Below are 16,855 nucleotides of genomic sequence, written 5' to 3'. Positions count from 1 at the left end.
CTCCCTCAGGCAAGAGATAAGAGCAAATGTGGTACTGCTAGGAGCTGACCCTTCAGGGCATACTCACCATCCAGGAAACACCACTTGGGGGACAGTTTCTGGCACGTTGGGGACTTGGCTCCAGCACCATCAGGCTCCTGTTGAGAAAGAAGCAAGTGTCAAGGTGGAACAGAGCTGGGGTAGGGAGGGAGGGGAGTGCAGGGCAGGTGGTACCTCCTTACCTGCTGGAGCCTCTCAATGTGGGCACGGCAGAGCTCTAGGTCACTGTCTCCAGGGACCACTACGGTGCCCAGTGGCACAGCTGGAGGACAGAACAGCCCATCAACAGTTGGCTGTCTCTGCTGTCCATCCCCAGGGGACCTGGCAGCTCCTCACCCCTCCCTGTCCCCAGCCCTGCTGGCACTCACAGGCCTCCTTGAGCTGTTCCTTGTCGTAGTGCAGGGCCTCGTAGTCGTGCATGCTGACCCTGCTCACCTGGATCCGCAGCTGTTCTGGTACTGGCTGCTGGCTGTGGGGCAGGGCTGGTGAGAGGGGACTCGGCAAGGGCCCTGCCCAGGGTACCAGCCCTGGTCCAGACACCAAACCAAGCGCTGGGAGGGATGTCCTGCCCAGCTCCCTGGGGCAGAAGGACTATTAGATCTCCCCTTTTGTGGGTGTTGGGAAATCAAACCCAGGGCCTGGTACATGGTAGGCAAACATCCCACCACTGAGCCTCATTCCCAGCTCCTTTTACAGGTGGGGAAACCAAAGATCAAAAGAGGGCCCGTTGGGCTGGGGGTGTGGCCCAGCAGTAGAGCACTCGCCTAGAGCATAAGAGGCCCTGGGTTCGATCCTCAGCACCACATAAAAGCAAATAAAATAAACATATTGTGTCCAACTACAACTTAAAAAAAAAAAAAAAAAGAGGACCTGTGCCTGGCTTCAGGACCCATGTTGCATGGTGGCAGGGCAGGGACATACTCGCTGTGCAGAGGGGTGGCACTCCGCCGCTTGGCTTTCTGCACCATGGTGGCTTGGTTGCGCAGGGCAATGCGAATGCGTGAGGCTGCGAGCTTGCAGGGCTCGCCATCCACCTGCACCGGGATGGCCTTGGCCGTGGTGAGGAGCACCTCTCGGCACTGTGTCAGCCGCTCGCCATGCCCACCCACCTGCAGTGCTGCCTGTGGGTACAGGAAGCTCCAGTCAGGTGGTGCCAGGATGGGATGGAGGCAGGGGGTGAGCTCTGCTCCTTCCAGAGAGGCTCTGACCAGAGCAGAGAGGAGACAGGGACCCCAGACAGAGTGCAGAATAGAGGGGAAGGGAGGAGATGGAGGCAATGAGAGTGACTTCCCAATCAGGACAAGTGACAGAAAGAAGACAGAGGCTCAGAGTCATCTCAAGTCAGAGAGAAGAAGGGACAGTGAGCCCTGGGTCAGAGAAGGGAAGTGAGGTGAACTCCTCAACCCTGGCCAATCATGGGAAGCATGGGTGACCCCCAGTTTTAGGCCATGCTCCCAGGAACTGTGGGCAGAGAAGTGTTCAGGTAGAGCCAGGCCCACTCACCAGTGATGTCATGGTGAAGCCAATGACCTCGAGGTAGCCGTCGTCATGCCGCTGGGGCTCGAAGTCATGGTGTTCCCCAGGATGGCCCCAGGGCATGGTGCCAGCACAGTACCTGAGGGAGGGCAATGGCCTGGCTTCGGCACAGTCTTTGCAGGACAAGAGAGCAGGGTCCACCCGGAGCCCAACCTCCTCACCTGGGGATGTTTAGGAAAACAATGCACTGGGGCTTCAGGTCCTGGATCTTGGGGGTCAGGTCCACTCCATCACACTGTAGAGAGGCATGGGGGAACGTCGGGGGATGTGAGTGCCCAGGTGGTCTCCTCCCCTGCTTGGCCCTCTACTCCACCTGCTGGTTCAGCCCTGCTCACCACTACTCGGATGTGCTTGGCCAAGTCCTTGGAGCTGCCCATCAGGAAGTCAGAGAAAGCTGTCTGTGGGAGACAGAGGGTATCACCATCTCCTGACAGGAACACCCTTGCCTCCGTGCAGCAGGGCTCCCGTGGCCTGGCAGACACTGATGGGCATTGCAGGTAGGGGGCTGGCCAACCTTGGACTTACCCCGGCATAGAACATCTTGTTCCGAAAGCGACTGTTGAATTTTTCTGGATTGGCCTCTGGATAGAGACAAATTGGGGGACAGTCAGTTAACCTGCTGGTGCTAAAGTGGGGAGAGGCTGGGCGAGTGTGCTTTAATGGGGAGCCAGATGCTCCTGTCGCCCACCCTGCTCCCACCTCCCATGTTGCCCTCAGAATTTTGCCAACCTCGAGACTCATGAAATTCCAGGGTGACATGGGCATCAAAACCCAGGCTGAAGTAGTTGTTGAAGACATCCAGGGGCAGCTAGAAAAAGGTCAAGGGACCATAAAGAGACCTGGGCCTCTCCGATGCCTCCCCTTCCCAAGCCGGGTCCAGCCTTCACACTTGCTCAGCATTCTGTCTGCTCCTAGAGGCTGTCTGTCCAGTGAAACCTCCCTGAGTGCTTCCCACCTGGCACTGTGTCACAAGGCATGCCCTGCCCTCCCAGATCCCGAGAGGCTTCCATGAGCGCCTGCTGGATGCCGCAGCACTGCCTCCCCACACACCATACAGAGCATGAGCTCCAGGCATGGGCCTCTGTCTTCTCTGCTTAGAACAGTGTTGGGCACGTAACAAGGCCTTGAGAAATATTTGCCAGGTGGATGGATACAAAAGCTATCTCATGAGCTGAGGACCATTATTCCCCTGGGACAGAGACAGAAGTTGAAGTTGGGAGAACTGAAGAGACTCATTTAAGTTTTCAGAGGCAACAGTGGAAGAGTGGGGCCCAGCCCCCATCTGCCGAGAATCTCAGACACCACAGACCCTGTCCCGCCCCGGCTGACTCACCCGGTCTGTGGCCCCCTCATCTCGCTCCTCAGGCCCTGCCTCGGGGTTGGGCTCCGCACGGAGGTCCCAGCGGTCCAGCTGCACCACATTCCCCTCCTCTACGTGGGAGAGGATCTTTGACACCGGCTCATCTGTGTAACCCTGGTGGAGGGAAGCAAGGACTGAGCCTCTCCTGTGGCTAGAGACCCCCATGACCACCCCCCACTCCCAGAGTTGCTTACCCCACCCCAGTTGAGGGTGCGGGCCAAGTCGTTGCCAGTACCCAGAGGCAAGATGGCAACAGGGGGCGGAGGTTTTAAGCGCAGCTGGTCCAGGGTGGAGAGAATCCAGCCAACCTGGAGAGGGCAAAATACCAAAAGTCTGGGCTTGGCAGGGGACAGCACCGCAGGCCCCATCCAGGCCCTGGGAGAACCCACCACACTGAACCCACCGTGCCATCGCCCCCGCACGCCAGGATCCGCAGGTTGTGCACTTTGCGGTACATTTCCAGTCTGGGCCGGGGAAGACAGAATGGAGTCAGGATGTGTGCCACGCCCCAGAGCCAGGCAAGCCCCCTGCCATTCCCCAAGGAACCTGGGCAAGGACTTACGCTTCCTTGGGCCCTCCCTGGCTCAGGTCAAAGACTTGTCGAGGATTGAGGTACCAGAGGAAGGACTGGATGATCTTAGCGCCCTGGGGGGACAGGGAGCCAAGTGTTGTAGAAGGGATGAGGGGGGACAGGAGGAAGCAGTCGGGGTGAAGTGGGGAAAAGAAGCACAGGGAAAAGGATGTGACTGTGGAACCAGGCTCAGCAGGGGTGAGGGACAGAGATGGCTTTTCTTAGGATCCCTGAGGTAGAGGGCCAGGGTTGGAAGCCTGAAATGGACGCTGGAACAACTGGTAGGTGGAAGTGACCCCAACCCTTATGGCAATCTCTCTAGAGGAAAGCTGTGCTCACCTGGTTGCCCCCACTCTTGGGGTTCACAAACACCAGCAGGGGCTTCATGAGGGGTGAAGGGGTCGGCCTGATGATGAAGGGTCTCCAGCGGCCCTCCTTGGAGACACACAGTTTCTGAGGCTCTTTTCTGCCCTGGAGACCCTACCCTCATCCTCAGCAGATCCCTGGATGACACCCCATCCCACACCACACCCTCAGGTACCAACTAGGTCAGATTTCATGGGGAACCTGGCCATGGGGAAAACTGGAGCCATCTTCTGCCCTCATCAGGCCTGTAGGCCCTAACTGACCTGCTGAAGGCTGAGCTGGCAACATCAGGCTCAGGGGCTCCAGATCCCAAGGAACAGACTCCCCTTTTCTGGCCCCCAACTCGTCCCTCCCACCAGCCCCTTATCTAACCTCAGGCCCTTTCTTGCTGGACTTCCTCTTAAAGGACGCTCTCTTTTTCTTCTTGCTGGCCTTGAGGGTATTCTGCAAGGAAAATGGGGTGTTGGTGACAAGGAGGGTGAGTTGGCTTGTCTGGCAAGAGTGTGGGAGATGCCAAGGGTGTGGGAAGGACTCACCTGGGGCCTCCGAGCACGGAGGATCCAGGTGGGTGGGATGACCACGGCTGCGTGGACCCCCAGGGAGCAGGGCTCCTCGATCTGTTGCAGCATGAAGCAGGAGACCTTGCTGTGGTACTGGAGGGGAGTGACGGGCCAGGCTGAGCTGCGCCAGGCTGAGTCCTGGGACCCAAGCTCAGCACTGTGTGGCATGGGCCCATGGGGTGGGGTCACCTCTTACCGCTTGCTTGCACCAGGAGCAGCTGATGGCCACGATCTCCTTGCTGTGAAAGGTGAACTTCTGCTGGAAGCCCTGAGGGTGGACAAGGAGGCTGGGGCACAGGGTGACCTAAAGCATAGCCCCTGACCCACTTCTGCTGCCAACCTCTCTCCACACAGGGAAACTGAGCGCAGAAGAAAAAAGCCCCAGATACACAATAAGCCTCAAGGGCAGGGATGCTTAGCTAGGGGCCCATGACTAGAGCTAACTGCAAAGTCTGGGTGCACATGTATTCTTGAAGATCTGAGGGCCAACCACCGCCCAACTCTGGGTTCCCCTCCTTCCTGCCTCCAGAGCTTGCCGGGCCTCCGAAGTGCTGCACGGCCTCCTGTGGTACCCACGGCATTCACTCCCTCTCCCCTCCACAAAACATTAACAAAGCCTAAATGGAGGAACGAGCCCCTACACCTCTGAGAGCCTGCACTTGCTGAAGGAGACAGACAAGAGGCAAAAAGTAAGTGAACAAAACAACTGCGGGCTGTGCTGGGGAAGATGCTCTGCAGTCCGTCTTCAGCCATGTTCCCCTCGGGGGCAGGAACCCGATGCCCAGCTCAGGGCTTGGCATGCAATATTTGCACAATAAATATCTGCTGAGTTAACGAATGAAAAAGTCTACATGGTTCTCAAAGAATTCCCTCCCCCAAGTTCAAAACAGGCTAGACCTACCACATTAGAAGGAAACTTTCCTTAGCCCAGAGACCAAGAGTGTGGCAAGGGTGTTTGCAGACTAAGTGGCCACAGCCAGGCTTAGAGCCAGCTGGGGAGTCTGCACTCTGGGGCCACAGCTGGTGGGGTCAGGCCATGCTGAACACACAGGGTCCATGGGCAGTAGGCAGATAGCAATCTTAGGCAGGACCCTCACCTTCCCACAGTGCCGACACTTGCCATCCTGGCGTCGCCTGTGCACCCAGTGGTGCCGTACGAAGGTTGGCTGGGGGAGGAGGGGGGAGAAAAATATCACTGGAGGGGTGAATTAGGGCTGACCCTGAGCACGGCCTAGGCCCCTCAATGTCTCATGGTGAGGGCTGGGGGCTACGGGGCTCTCTGCAGTCTTGCATGTGAAGACTTCTGTCTGTGGCCTGGAGGGAAGACTGAGATTCTTCGGAGGGAAAGAGAGAGCTGGGAGGCACAGAGAGGCATGCGATGCGCAGCTCTCTCAGGCAGCGCCAGTCAGGCCTGGCCTTGGGAGACTCAGAGCCTCATCCCAGGACCTGCCCAGACCCCAAGCTGCCTAGAAGGAGCTGAGCCCCCTAGTGGCACTCTGGAAGCACTGCAGAGAAATCCCTCAGGAACCTGGGGCCTCCCTGACCCTAAGTACAGTGTACACATACCTCACGGACATTCCTGGAACCAGATTCCCGGAAGGATGGCTTACAGCGGAAATTTATCTGTGAGACATTGCAATGACCACCAAAATGTCAGAATCTCCTTTCGACATGGTCATCCAGAGTCACCATCAAAGGTAGCGGGAGCCCCAGATTACCCCAGTAACCCTTGGAACATGCCCACTGACCAGAAGGGATCTTTCTTTCCTTCCTCTGCCCAGGATTCTGGGACGAAGAGGCTGAGCGTTTCATGCCCTCTCCCACTAAACTGGGACCACGGTTTACTCATTTTTCTACTCTTCCCACCCTCTGGCACTCCAGACCTAGGTGAATGCAGGAACCCCATCCTGCTCACAGCTCTGTTGAGCAGCCCCTGGAGACCCTTAGCTAATGAGGTGAACCCAGGTTCAATTTCCACCTTTGTCAATGGGGCTGCAGTGCCTAGGGCTGTTTCTACTCCTCTTTTCCTAACTGTCCCTGCTGCAGCCTCAGAAGAGTCTCTGCAATTCTTGGGAGGCTCTAGGGAGGCTCTGCGATTCCTGGGCCAAGGGAAGCAGCCGCGTGGGCCTTGCTCATGCCGCTCCTAGTCCTACACAGTCTCCTGAATGCTGGCCTGGCTTCCGCAGGCTGGGGAGCTCATCCACCCCACCTACCTTGATGGGCCCACTCACCAGTGTTCCCTTCCCCCCACCAGTGCCCAGACATGCCCCCAGCGGCAGACACAGGGTGCCCAATGGTCCTTGGGAGAAAGGTCTCTGAACAAGCAGAATGTAGAGGACAGGGGCAGGCTTTAGCACATTCCATGGCCTCTTCTATTTGTTAGCTGGGACAAGATAGAACGGTACAATACCGTTGTCACTTCATGCTGTTGAGTCATATACAACAAACCCCACTCTATGCCAGGTATTCAAGGAACTGGGTACAACAGCTAATAAATGGGGGGAGGCAGGATTCAAATGCAGGCATTTTTGGCTCCAGGGTCCTTAAGTCTTCACTACCACACAAACTGTGTAACCCAGGTGATGTTTGTGTAATGCACACATCTGTATGCAGATATACAAGTGTATGTGCTTCCACACCCAAAAGGGAGGCTGAGTGGCCACACTCACCTTCTCCAGCTGCTCAATGCAGGGGGTGTGCACCACAATCTTGCAGGCTGCACATTTTCTCCTGGACACAGATTTCTGCTGCAAGACAGAGAGGGCCCCTGAGGCACCAGGTAACTCCATCCCAGACACTGCCTCAGGGCAAGCAGTTTTCTGCACCTGCCCCAGCACAGCTTCTCTGTGCATCAGGATCTCAAGCCCCAGCATCCAGCCTCAGGACAAAGCCCATTTCTCCCGCTCCTAGGCAGCCCAAGCAGGATTGCTCAGGTGAGAGCTTGTGTTCACCTTTGGGAAGGTCTACCTGCAGAGGTTGGCCGGCAGGCGTCTAGACCCTGCCTCACCACAAGGGGGCAGCAAGCCCTGCAGTGCTCACTCACCAGCATCTTGGCTACACAGTACTGCTCCCCAACATAGCAGAAGTCCCCCGACACGTTGGTCTCAAACCAGATGTGTTCCCCATATGTTGCTGACTCCTAGACCACGGGATGAACATGCTCAGTGCATATCTTCAGCTTCCCCTGCCCACCAGCAGCCCCATCTCACAAGACAAACCTGTTCCAGGTACCACAATCTATTTTCCTGTTTTTCCCACTCACTACTACTTAGGTCTGGCTCAAGGGAAGCCACCCGCAGGAAGTCTGCCAAACTCCACTGGCCCAGGGCTCCTCTCTCAGTTGCTCAGAGGATCCCTAGGCCTGGGCTGCTCCCAGGTCCCAGAGCCCAGCGGGGCCGATGCCTGTAGTGTTCAGGTACATGCCTCTCCCAGTACCCAGCTACTCACACTCCAGTCCACAGTGCTCCGGATCTGCCTCTCGGCCTCGCCACACAGGGCCCCAGGAGTTGGGGGAGGGGGTGCCAGGTGTTGGAGGCCCGACTTGGTGATAGCTTTCCTACAAAAACGGGGACAGCTGAGGCTCTAGGGCCAGTTGTGCACTTGCTGATTCTACTTCCTTCCCCGCCACATGGGATCTCTGCCCTCATGTGGCCTCCACCAAGGCCAAGACTGGGACAGGAGGGAAAGGAGAGGATCCCACAGCAGCCCAGGCACTGAGGCTCCCTGTGGGCATCTCAGCCCTTTTCATAGCTTTGTTGGGTGAGCTGGCTTCAGGCACTGCCCAGAGGGGCCAGGCAGAGCTCTGAGGCCCACACCCCTAGCCAGCCCCTCAGAGGCTGCAGCACGGCCCCCCTGCTGCAGCTATACCTACACAAGCAGGGTGCTCCAGGCCTGGGGTCCTGCCGACTTGCGCCGCAGGGCTACCTGGCGCCTGCGGGTCAGCGGGCGCACCCGGGCAGGGATCATGGCGCCCACCATGGTGCCTGAGGTTCTTCGGCCCCCAGGGCCAGGGTGCTGGCCAGAGGGCCGCTGTTGGCTGAGGCGACGATAGTGGCCATGCAGGCCCCAGAGGGCATGATCATATACCACATCAGCAGGAAGCAGGTGGGAGGAGGCTCGACGCAGGCATCGGGGCAGGGTTGGCAGCAGCCGGGTGCCTGCAGTGTTGGGAGGTGTCCTGGTGCCCGGCTGGGTGGCACTTGATGCCCCAGCAGTCACATTCTCCTCCTGGACACCCTCCTCCTCCTCTTTCATGCCCACAAGCCCAGCCAAGAGCAGAGGTGCACCCAGAAGCTGAGCCCCAACGGTGGCAGGCGGAGGGGTGGGCACGGATTCCACAACAAAGCGGGGATTGCAGGCAGGGGGCGCGGTGCTGGAGCGACGGCGGCTGGTACCCTGGGTGCCCACCCCGCAGCCCAGGAGGCAGCCCTGGGGCTGTACACTGGAGCGCCTCCGCTGGGCCAGCATGGAGGAGGCCTGCCCTGCAGGGGAGCGACGCCGGGCCTTGCCCGTGAGCAGCCCCACACCGCTGGGCCGCCGCTGCCCCGCTCCAGGGCCTGGTGCCTTCCGCTGGAAATGTCTCCTAAAGAAGGTCTCCATGCGAGGGGCAGGCTGGTGGCTGTTGAGCACAGAGACCAGGAACATCAGGAACTCAGCCAGGCTGTGGCCAGTCTGTGCCCAGGAGCCCTTCACAGCCCATGCCCCATGAACAGAGAAGGGACACTGGAGTTAAGGGTAAGGATAACCTTGGCCTTTGGCTTCCATGAGCAGAGTGTTTGAGGGTACTGGGAGGATACACAGAGTAACCCGCGTTTACAGCTACTGGGGCAAGGATGTTCTCCCCGGCTGTACCCCAGACTGTCTCTGAAGTCCTAGGGAAAGGGGACTTCCACTGCCCAGGCACCAGAATCCATAAAGCCCAGGACCTAAAGGGCTTCATCCCTTTGCCAGAAGGTGGTGGAAAAGAAAGGAAAAACTGGGAGTCTGAGCGGGCACAGGCAGGCTGTGGGGCCCGGGGCCTTTCCTTCTTGAGCAGCCTTTTTTGGCCTTTTCTATCTGTGTTTTCCAGTACTGGGGATGGAACCAGAGGTGCTCGACCACTGAGCCACACCCCCAGCCCTTTACATTTTTTGAGACAGGGTCTTGCTGAGTTGTCCACATTGGCCTCAAACTTGCCATCCTCCTGCCTCAGCTTCCTGAACTGGGGAAGCTACAGGTACGCGCTGTCACACACAGCCAGCCTTTGCTTTGCCCTGAATGTGGAACAGGCTGGGTCCCTTGCTGGAACAGGGCCCAAACCAAGCAATGATTATAACACAAGGCATCCCGCAAAGGAATTCAGTCCTGATAAGACTCCAGAACTCTTAACCCCAGCCCTGGGGTCAGCCCAAGTGAGGGTGGCACCTAGGAACACAGTCCTATGACTCTGGGTCAGGATCAGAGACCCTGGGGAAATCAGGCCTTAGAAAACAGGAATGTCAGCCCCTCAGGGAAAGCCACACTGTCTTCACTCAGGGGTTGGAAGCAAGAGGCTTGGGCCAAAAGAAAAGCCTCCTGGACCGACATGTGTGCACACCTTTGTCTCTAAGAACTTTCTTGTTCCCAGCGACTATCTCCACCTTTCTGAAGGGGCAGATACGACACTCCATGCGCCATGCCTGGAAACCCTGCCAGTACTGCTGCCGAGGAAGCCTGCTCTAGAAGCCCCACGACCCACAATTCCCAGCACCAGCTTCCCAGAGCTCCCTCCTGCAAGGAGGCAGAGGCTCCGGACACCACCCTGCACCCCACGGCCACCCTCATGCCGTTCTGAGCTGGGCTCCTTTTGCCAGCTCCCCTCCTCTCCGCCCTTCCCTCCTCCACAGGCCACTGGCAGCCGGTTCTTGTGCCCACACTTCTTTTTTTGGGGGGGGGAGCACCAAGGATTGAATCTAGGGGTATTTAACCACAGAGCCACATCCCCAGCCTTTTTATTTTCTATTTTGGGACAGGGTCCACCTAAGTTGCTAAGGCTAGCCTTGAACTTGTGATCCTCCTGCTTCAGTCTCCTCAGGTGCTGTATTAACAGGTGTGTACCACCACACCCAGCCTCCTAACTTTTGAGGAGGGTGTGAAGTTGGTACAGCTCAGGGTGGTGATGCTTCCAGAGCACCCCTATCTTCTGGGCCCTGTGCCCTGAGCCTGGGGAGAAGTCCATGGGGGTAGGACAGCCTAGTCCCCAGCAGCCACAGAGTGCAAGTCACAGCCATGAAATGATGTTGCCTAGGCTGACAGGAGAAAAGACTTCTGCCCACCGAGGGTCTGGCTGAAGTCGGATATTGGGGTGTGCCCTAGACCAGTGGTGGGCAGGAGGGAGCAGGGCCAGAGACGATGGCTGCACCCCTAGTGCCTCCCGGTCCTTGCCCTGTTGCTGCCCTGTGGTCTCCCAGGCAGCTTCACGACCTGTGCAGGGTGAAAGCAGAGGGCCAGTGGGCAGAAGGCTCTGAGCTCTGGCGCCATCAGAGAGCGAGGCTGCTGTGCCTGAAGAAGCAGTGTTCAAGACAGGCGGGCGCAAAACAGAGCTCTCACCCCCAAAGGCGGTCCCCTCAAAACAGATGGACCGAGCAGGAGGTGAGCCCAGGGATAGGAGAGCAGGCCTGGGCACACTGTCCCTGATTTCCTAAAACTGGCATCATCCCAGCTAACTCTCACTTCCCACTGTGCTGAGCCCTCGACACACGTATGTTATAAACCACAGCGACCCTGAGGAACGGTACTGTGTGCTACATTCCTGCCCAGGAAACTAGGTGCAGAGAGGTGCCGCCTGAAGTCCACAGCCAATCCCCGTGCAGACAGTGTGGGAACCTACACTACCCGGTGGTGAGCCCTGCACCCCAGATGGACAAGCATCGGGTCTTTCCTCTTGGCCCCTGAGGTGGGGACTCAGGGGTTGGGAAGGGAATGATATACTAGCTATTCTATGTGCTCTGGTCCTGTGACAGTGACAGGCTCTGGGTAAGCCCTTGATTGCCTCATCTGATTCCTACTGCAGCCCCGGGAAGGAAGCAGGACCAGCAGCTCCTTCGCAAGATGAGGGAAATGGCTTGAAGAGGTGCAGTAACATGCCCACGGTCACCCGGTCAGCCAGCGGCAGAGCTGGGACCTGTGCCCAGGTCTGCCTGATCTGGGGTCTGCTTTGTGTCCTGGGAAGGCTCCTGAAGGCCTAGCCACCACCGCTGCCAGGACACTGGCTTGCCGGCACTCCCCAGGGTGTCAGCTTTCCCCACCCATCTGCCCAGGCTGCCCTGTGACAGCTGCCCAGCCTGGAACAGATTAGTCACCCGGACACACCGCCTGATGCTAGTGTCACCCAGAAAACAAAAGGCCACAGTGTGGGTGGGGGAGGTGCTGCTGTGCTCCCTGGGTGGTGGTAAGGGCCAGCCCTGCCCGCTGTCCCAGACCTGTACTAATGACAGGAGCCAGGAGGCAGAGGTGGCCTGAACCCCCATCACAACATGGAGACAGTTTACAGGTGCTCCTAAAGAACCCAGCCCCACATGCTTCCAGAAGGCCAGGTCCCATGTGTGCAGAATCCTCAGCTACCCAGTGGTGCAGGCCTAAGAGGGGCTCCAGGCAGGCCAGGCAGCGCCGGCACTGCACGACTACGTGCCACCAGCCTCAGTTTCCCTGTCTGTCCGAGGAGACCGTGAGACTGGCTCAGGTTTTATGACAAGCTCTCCTGCTAGGCACCCACACCTCTGGGCTCCCACTCTCCCCTCCCCCAGGTCCCATGCTTCCTGTTCCTCTGGTCTCCATAGAAACCTCTGTCCTCTGGTCAGCAGTCGCCTGACTCCTTACTTCCTATCTCTGCAGAGGCTTCTTCTGGGTCTCACCAGAAGCCCAGCCTGGACCTGTTGGAAACCCTGCCTGGGCCTGAGCCTCTCCCATGGTGCAGCCCCCAGCAGCAGCTTCTTCTCACCTCAGACACACCACACAGGACACATAAAGGTCACTGCAGGAAGCCCCACAGGGTTCTGACACTGAGAGCACAGCAAAGTGACTGCCCCTTGGCTTCCTGCCGGACCCTGGAAGAAACCTGCCACATCCAAGGAGACAAGAAGGGAAAGGGTTCATGGGGCCCCCTGTCCACCTCCAGCCCTGCCCTGAGGACGGGAGGCCAGTGGGAACACAAGGACGCCTGGAGACAGGTGCAGTGGTGTCTGACTATGTGCTCAAGATGACTGAGGCTGCAACGGTGGGGCTGAGGCAGGTGCAGTGGGGTCGGGGGTGGGGGGGCTCAGTGCTTCAGCTTCCAGCCAGGGAGGATCCCGGCCTTGGGTCAGCCCGCCTCCTAACGCCAGCAGCAAGTGAGAAGGACCAAGCACATTGGAACCCTGCATCTGCCACTGCTACCCTAGAGTGGCTGACTAGTCTGATTCTCCATTTTCTCATCTGCAAAATGGAGATCATGCCTCCTAGTTCCCAAGGTTGGCACAGGGTGGCTCTGAAGCAATGGTGAACATAAGGTACCAGACGATACCTGGCAGAGCAGGGGCATGGCGGGGCCCACATCCAAACAGACCAAGAGCCTGTGGTTGTGCCACCTCATAGGGTCTCCTGTCCACAGCGGGGGTGGAATCCCAGAATGGGAAGCAGGCATGCCTGGGTGGCTACCACTCACCACATGAGGAACAGAGCCTGGCAGCCTGTGCCACCTGGGCGTCTGCTCGTGCTGTGAAGAGTGCCCTTGGCTCTGGCATCAGGCTGATCCCTGGGGCCTCCTCTGCCTCCAGAGGAACTGGCACAGGAACTCGGTGGGATCCAGCTAAAGTGGCCATTCCATGCTGTGGCCAGGGCCCCTAGTCCCCTGCTCAGTGAAGCCAGGCATGGAGCATGATGCTCCTATTCCAGCAGCCCCAGAGAAAGGGCCTGCAGCTGCCTCCCTAGGGGGCTGCTGGCCAGAAGCCACATCTGGCTGCTCGGCTCCCACAGCCCTGGTAGGAGCGGAGGAGGTGGGAGAGCTGGAAGGGAGCCCGCACATCCCCAGGAGTGGGAGAGGCAGGGTCCTGACTTCCCCAGGCCTCCACTCACTAAAAGGACCCTGCAGAAAACAAAACAAGGAACACAAATGCACACAGGGATCCAGGGGCCAGGGCTGGACAGTAAGGGGGGCCCAGGCCAGTAGGACGTTTACCTTCCAGGGCCCCCGTGGCTTGGGCAGGAGTGTGAGCTTGACGGGACCTTTTCCTTCTCCATCAGCTTTGGGGACCTGACAGGGTAAGTCCCTCCTCTAGGAACAGTGGTGCCTGGGCCCGTGCGGATCCACCCCTTCCAGACCCACCCAGAAAATGCAGAAGGGAGGGATCAGAAGGCAGGGAAGGGTCAGGGGAGCCCCGTTGACCTGATCTGGAAGGCAGGGTGGCAGGCAGGAGGTGGGCAAGCAGGTGGGGGCTGGGGTCTCCAGGCGGCTCTGGCTCTGGCTCCAGCTCTGGGCTACCGGCCTCCTCCGCTGAGCAAGTCCTAGTTTGGAGCTCGAGCTGCAGTGGCTGCTTATCTGCCCCCTCCCCCTCGCCACCCTCCTCCCCCTAGCCTGTGACAGCCGTTATGAAAATAGCCCAATTGGTAACCGACTGCACTTCCTCTCCCAGCGGCGGCTCCAGGCCCTGCAGCAGGCAGGCGGTGGGTGGGTGGGTGGCACCCGGTGGCACAAAAGGCGAACGAGCCTTGCCTCCTGGCTCCTCTTCCCCAAGTCTGGAAGCCAGGCTGCGTGACAGCCCCATCAATAGCCTCTCCTCCCTGCAGAGCTCAGGCCATGCCTCAGCTTGCTCAGGGACAAGGTCTAACTAAGGAGGGAGAGGTGGGGGTCCAACAAGATTCCCCTTCAAGAAGACAGCGCTGGGTCCCAAGGACACGTTTTCTGGGGTCCGAGGCAGTTAAGCTCTAGACAAAACAACCACATAAATAAATATCTGAGAAGTGTTTCACCCCTTAGGAAAGCTTCCTTCACCAGCATTATCATGCAGGAGACAGCAGTTTCCCTGCAGGTGGCCTACTGTCCCTGAGGAACAGATGGGGCCAGAAGTGCTGGTGGCTGACTGGGGATTCCAGGGTATGTGTCCTCTGGCACTGCCAAAAAAGCCTTTCAGAACCGCCCCTGCTTGTGCCAAGCTAAAGGACACCCAGGACAGGGCAGGTGTGTCACACGTACCCTACCTGGACTGCCATCCTCTAGCTCACAGTCCTGCTATGGCTCCCTAGGATCTAGAGTGGCAGCAAACGTCCTGATTCTGGATCCCTTTCCACTCTTAATACTGGAGATTCTAAAAATTTTTTTTTTTCCTGTGGGGGCCAGGGATGGGGGGCAGCTATTAAAATTTACCATATCCAGAGTTAAAACTGAGAAATGTTTTAAATTTTATTAACTCATTTAAAAACAAGAATCTCATCACGTTAACCTTGATAACATGCTTATGAAAATAAACTATACTTTCTAAAACAAAAATATTAGCTAAAAGAGTGGCACTGTTACATGTTTTTGCAAACCTCTTCTCATGTTGGCTTACCAGAAGGCAGCTGGGTTCTCGGGCAACATCTACTCCTGTAGCTGTCTATTACCACAGGTTGCTCCGGTTGAAGCACAAGAGAACTCACACTGACGTGTAATTAGAAAAGGAAGGAGTAGTTTACCAGCCTTTTCAGTAGCTACAAACATTCTTCTTAGCTTCTACACCAAATATGACAAGTAATAGTTTGCTAAAGGTTTGTTGAAGGGTAGAATCTGAGAGCATATTAATGACCTTTTTCTGGGACTATCTTGCAGGTTGTTTGTTTGAGACAATGTTGCCCAGGCTGGTCTTGAACTCCTGAGCTCAAGCTATCCTCCAGCCTCTTCCTCCAGAGTGGCTGGGGCTATGGATCACACCACCAGGCCTAGGCTATCTTGCAATGTGAACTTTGTAACATCAAGCGAGGTCACTGGAGAATATTAATTTCCTGGGCTATGCAGGTCTTCCAGATGTTGACACATTTCATCAGACAATATCAAAAGATCACATTTGCTATCACTACTGATCTCATCAGAAAGTTTTAAATCCTGGGAAGTTATCTGTATCTAGAAGGTGGATACAAGGTTTCCAAAAATCTCATCTGTGTTCAAAAGCTCAAATTTTCTCACTGGAAACAAATACTGATACTATTTTCCAAGTGACAGGCTCACTTCATTCATTTTTGAGAAAATGTCTGCCAGATACCCAAGTTTGACAAGCTTGTCTGTCAGGTGCTCAAGTAAAAATGGTGCTCCTTAAAAAAAAGTGATGGGTGCAGCTTGCGACGTGGCGGCCTAGCGCTCCTCCTCACCAAGGCCTGGCGGCAGCAGCAAAAGTGCCTCGTCTTGCTTGCTCCGTAGTTCCTCACCCAGGATATTAAAAAGACAAACGCTCAGGGTCTTGACTTAATAAAGGTAGTAATTTTAACTTCTTTGTTATTTGGCACTGGGGATTGAGTCCAGGGGTACTTTACCACTGAGCTTCGTCCCGGCCACTTGTATTTTGAAATGGGGTCTCGCTGAGTGGCTGAGGCTGGCCTCGAATTTGCAACTGTCCTGCCTCAACCTCCCAAGTTGCTGAGATTACAGGTATGTGCCGTTGCACCCGGCGATTTTTACTACTTAAAAAAAAAAAAAAACCTGAGAGTATGGAGTGGGTGCAGTGATATGTGGGGGGGGGGGCGGGGTTGGGATGGGTGTGAAGACTCCAGCAGCTGCACCCCCACGGCTTCCGCAACATCAGGTCAGGTGCACCTAGGACAGCCAACTGCGAACCAGAACAGCTCTGTACACCTTGTTCCCTCATCAACCCCCAAAACACTCGAGGACCATACTTTACTACCTGCTGATTCACAGTGGGTTCTAAATCCTCCAGCCTGGCCAAAGTGGCTTCTGCGACGTGGTACTAACTCAGTCTCCTTGGCCATGACACAAGCCCTTGGTTCTAACCAAGCCAACCATCTTCTGTCCAGTCTGGCTGTCCGGCTCACTATTTTCCAAGTGACAGGCTCACTTCATTCATTTTTGAGAAAATGTCGAAAATGTCTGCCAGATACCCAAGTTTGACTAGCTTGTCTGTCAGGTGCTCAGGTAAAAATGGTGCCCCATACCCGGCACACCTTCTTTCTGAACCCGGGCCTCCCTCCCCACGGGCTCTCAAAAGCTCCACTGCTTGCAGCTGCTCCAGCCGCCAGCCGAGGCACGCCCAGGCCTTCACATCAGCCATTTGGCTGCTGTGCCACCGGAGCCCCTGAAAGCCTGCTTCTTCCAGGCCCACACCTCCTTCCTCCATCAGACCACAAGTTCCTAGGGGCTGGGCCTTGGTCCACTGGGCACACCAGCACAGGCCGAACAGTCAGTTGGTGATTACTGCTCTTCAGCTCAGGAGGAAGGAACAGGGA

The 16,855-nt window shown here is 57.0% G+C and overlaps 1 protein-coding gene across 20 annotated transcripts in view; it reads right to left on the bottom strand.

Annotated features, from left to right (window-relative positions):
* DGKZ (diacylglycerol kinase zeta) overlaps window positions 1-16,855 on the bottom strand; it is a 32,811-nt gene that overhangs the window by 4,109 nt on the left and 11,847 nt on the right. For 4 of the 20 annotated variants that reach the window (XM_081279921.1, XM_081279926.1, XM_081279922.1 and 1 more), the window contains exons 2-23: window positions 7,880-7,988; window positions 7,476-7,571; window positions 7,102-7,179; window positions 5,999-6,055; window positions 5,530-5,598; window positions 4,629-4,700; window positions 4,409-4,525; window positions 4,245-4,316; window positions 3,846-3,941; window positions 3,498-3,580; window positions 3,339-3,399; window positions 3,130-3,243; window positions 2,909-3,049; window positions 2,305-2,383; window positions 2,101-2,156; window positions 1,911-1,973; window positions 1,737-1,810; window positions 1,543-1,654; window positions 961-1,160; window positions 408-508; window positions 222-301; window positions 68-137 (exon numbers count right to left, since the gene is read on the bottom strand). In XM_081279921.1, the coding sequence (XP_081136047.1) occupies window positions 68-137; window positions 222-301; window positions 408-508; window positions 961-1,160; window positions 1,543-1,654; window positions 1,737-1,810; window positions 1,911-1,973; window positions 2,101-2,156; window positions 2,305-2,383; window positions 2,909-3,049; window positions 3,130-3,243; window positions 3,339-3,399; window positions 3,498-3,580; window positions 3,846-3,941; window positions 4,245-4,316; window positions 4,409-4,525; window positions 4,629-4,700; window positions 5,530-5,598; window positions 5,999-6,055; window positions 7,102-7,179; window positions 7,476-7,571; window positions 7,880-7,988 (2,000 nt within the window). Of the gene's footprint in view, window positions 1-67; window positions 138-221; window positions 302-407; window positions 509-960; window positions 1,161-1,542; window positions 1,655-1,736; window positions 1,811-1,910; window positions 1,974-2,100; window positions 2,157-2,304; window positions 2,384-2,908; window positions 3,050-3,129; window positions 3,244-3,338; window positions 3,400-3,497; window positions 3,581-3,845; window positions 3,942-4,244; window positions 4,317-4,408; window positions 4,526-4,628; window positions 4,701-5,529; window positions 5,599-5,998; window positions 6,056-7,101; window positions 7,180-7,475; window positions 7,572-7,879; window positions 7,989-8,303; window positions 9,051-12,389; window positions 13,980-16,855 lie in introns of those variants that run through there. The other 16 variants (XM_081279927.1, XM_081279930.1, XM_081279915.1 and 13 more) reach the window with 13 other exon arrangements.

The sequence above is a fragment of the Spermophilus citellus genome (genome assembly GCF_964194105.1).
Source record: "Spermophilus citellus genome assembly, chromosome: 2".
Classification (NCBI taxonomy): domain Eukaryota; kingdom Metazoa; phylum Chordata; class Mammalia; order Rodentia; family Sciuridae; genus Spermophilus; species Spermophilus citellus.
Note: the sequence above shows the minus strand (reverse complement) of the source record. Positions and strands in the feature narration are given on the sequence as shown.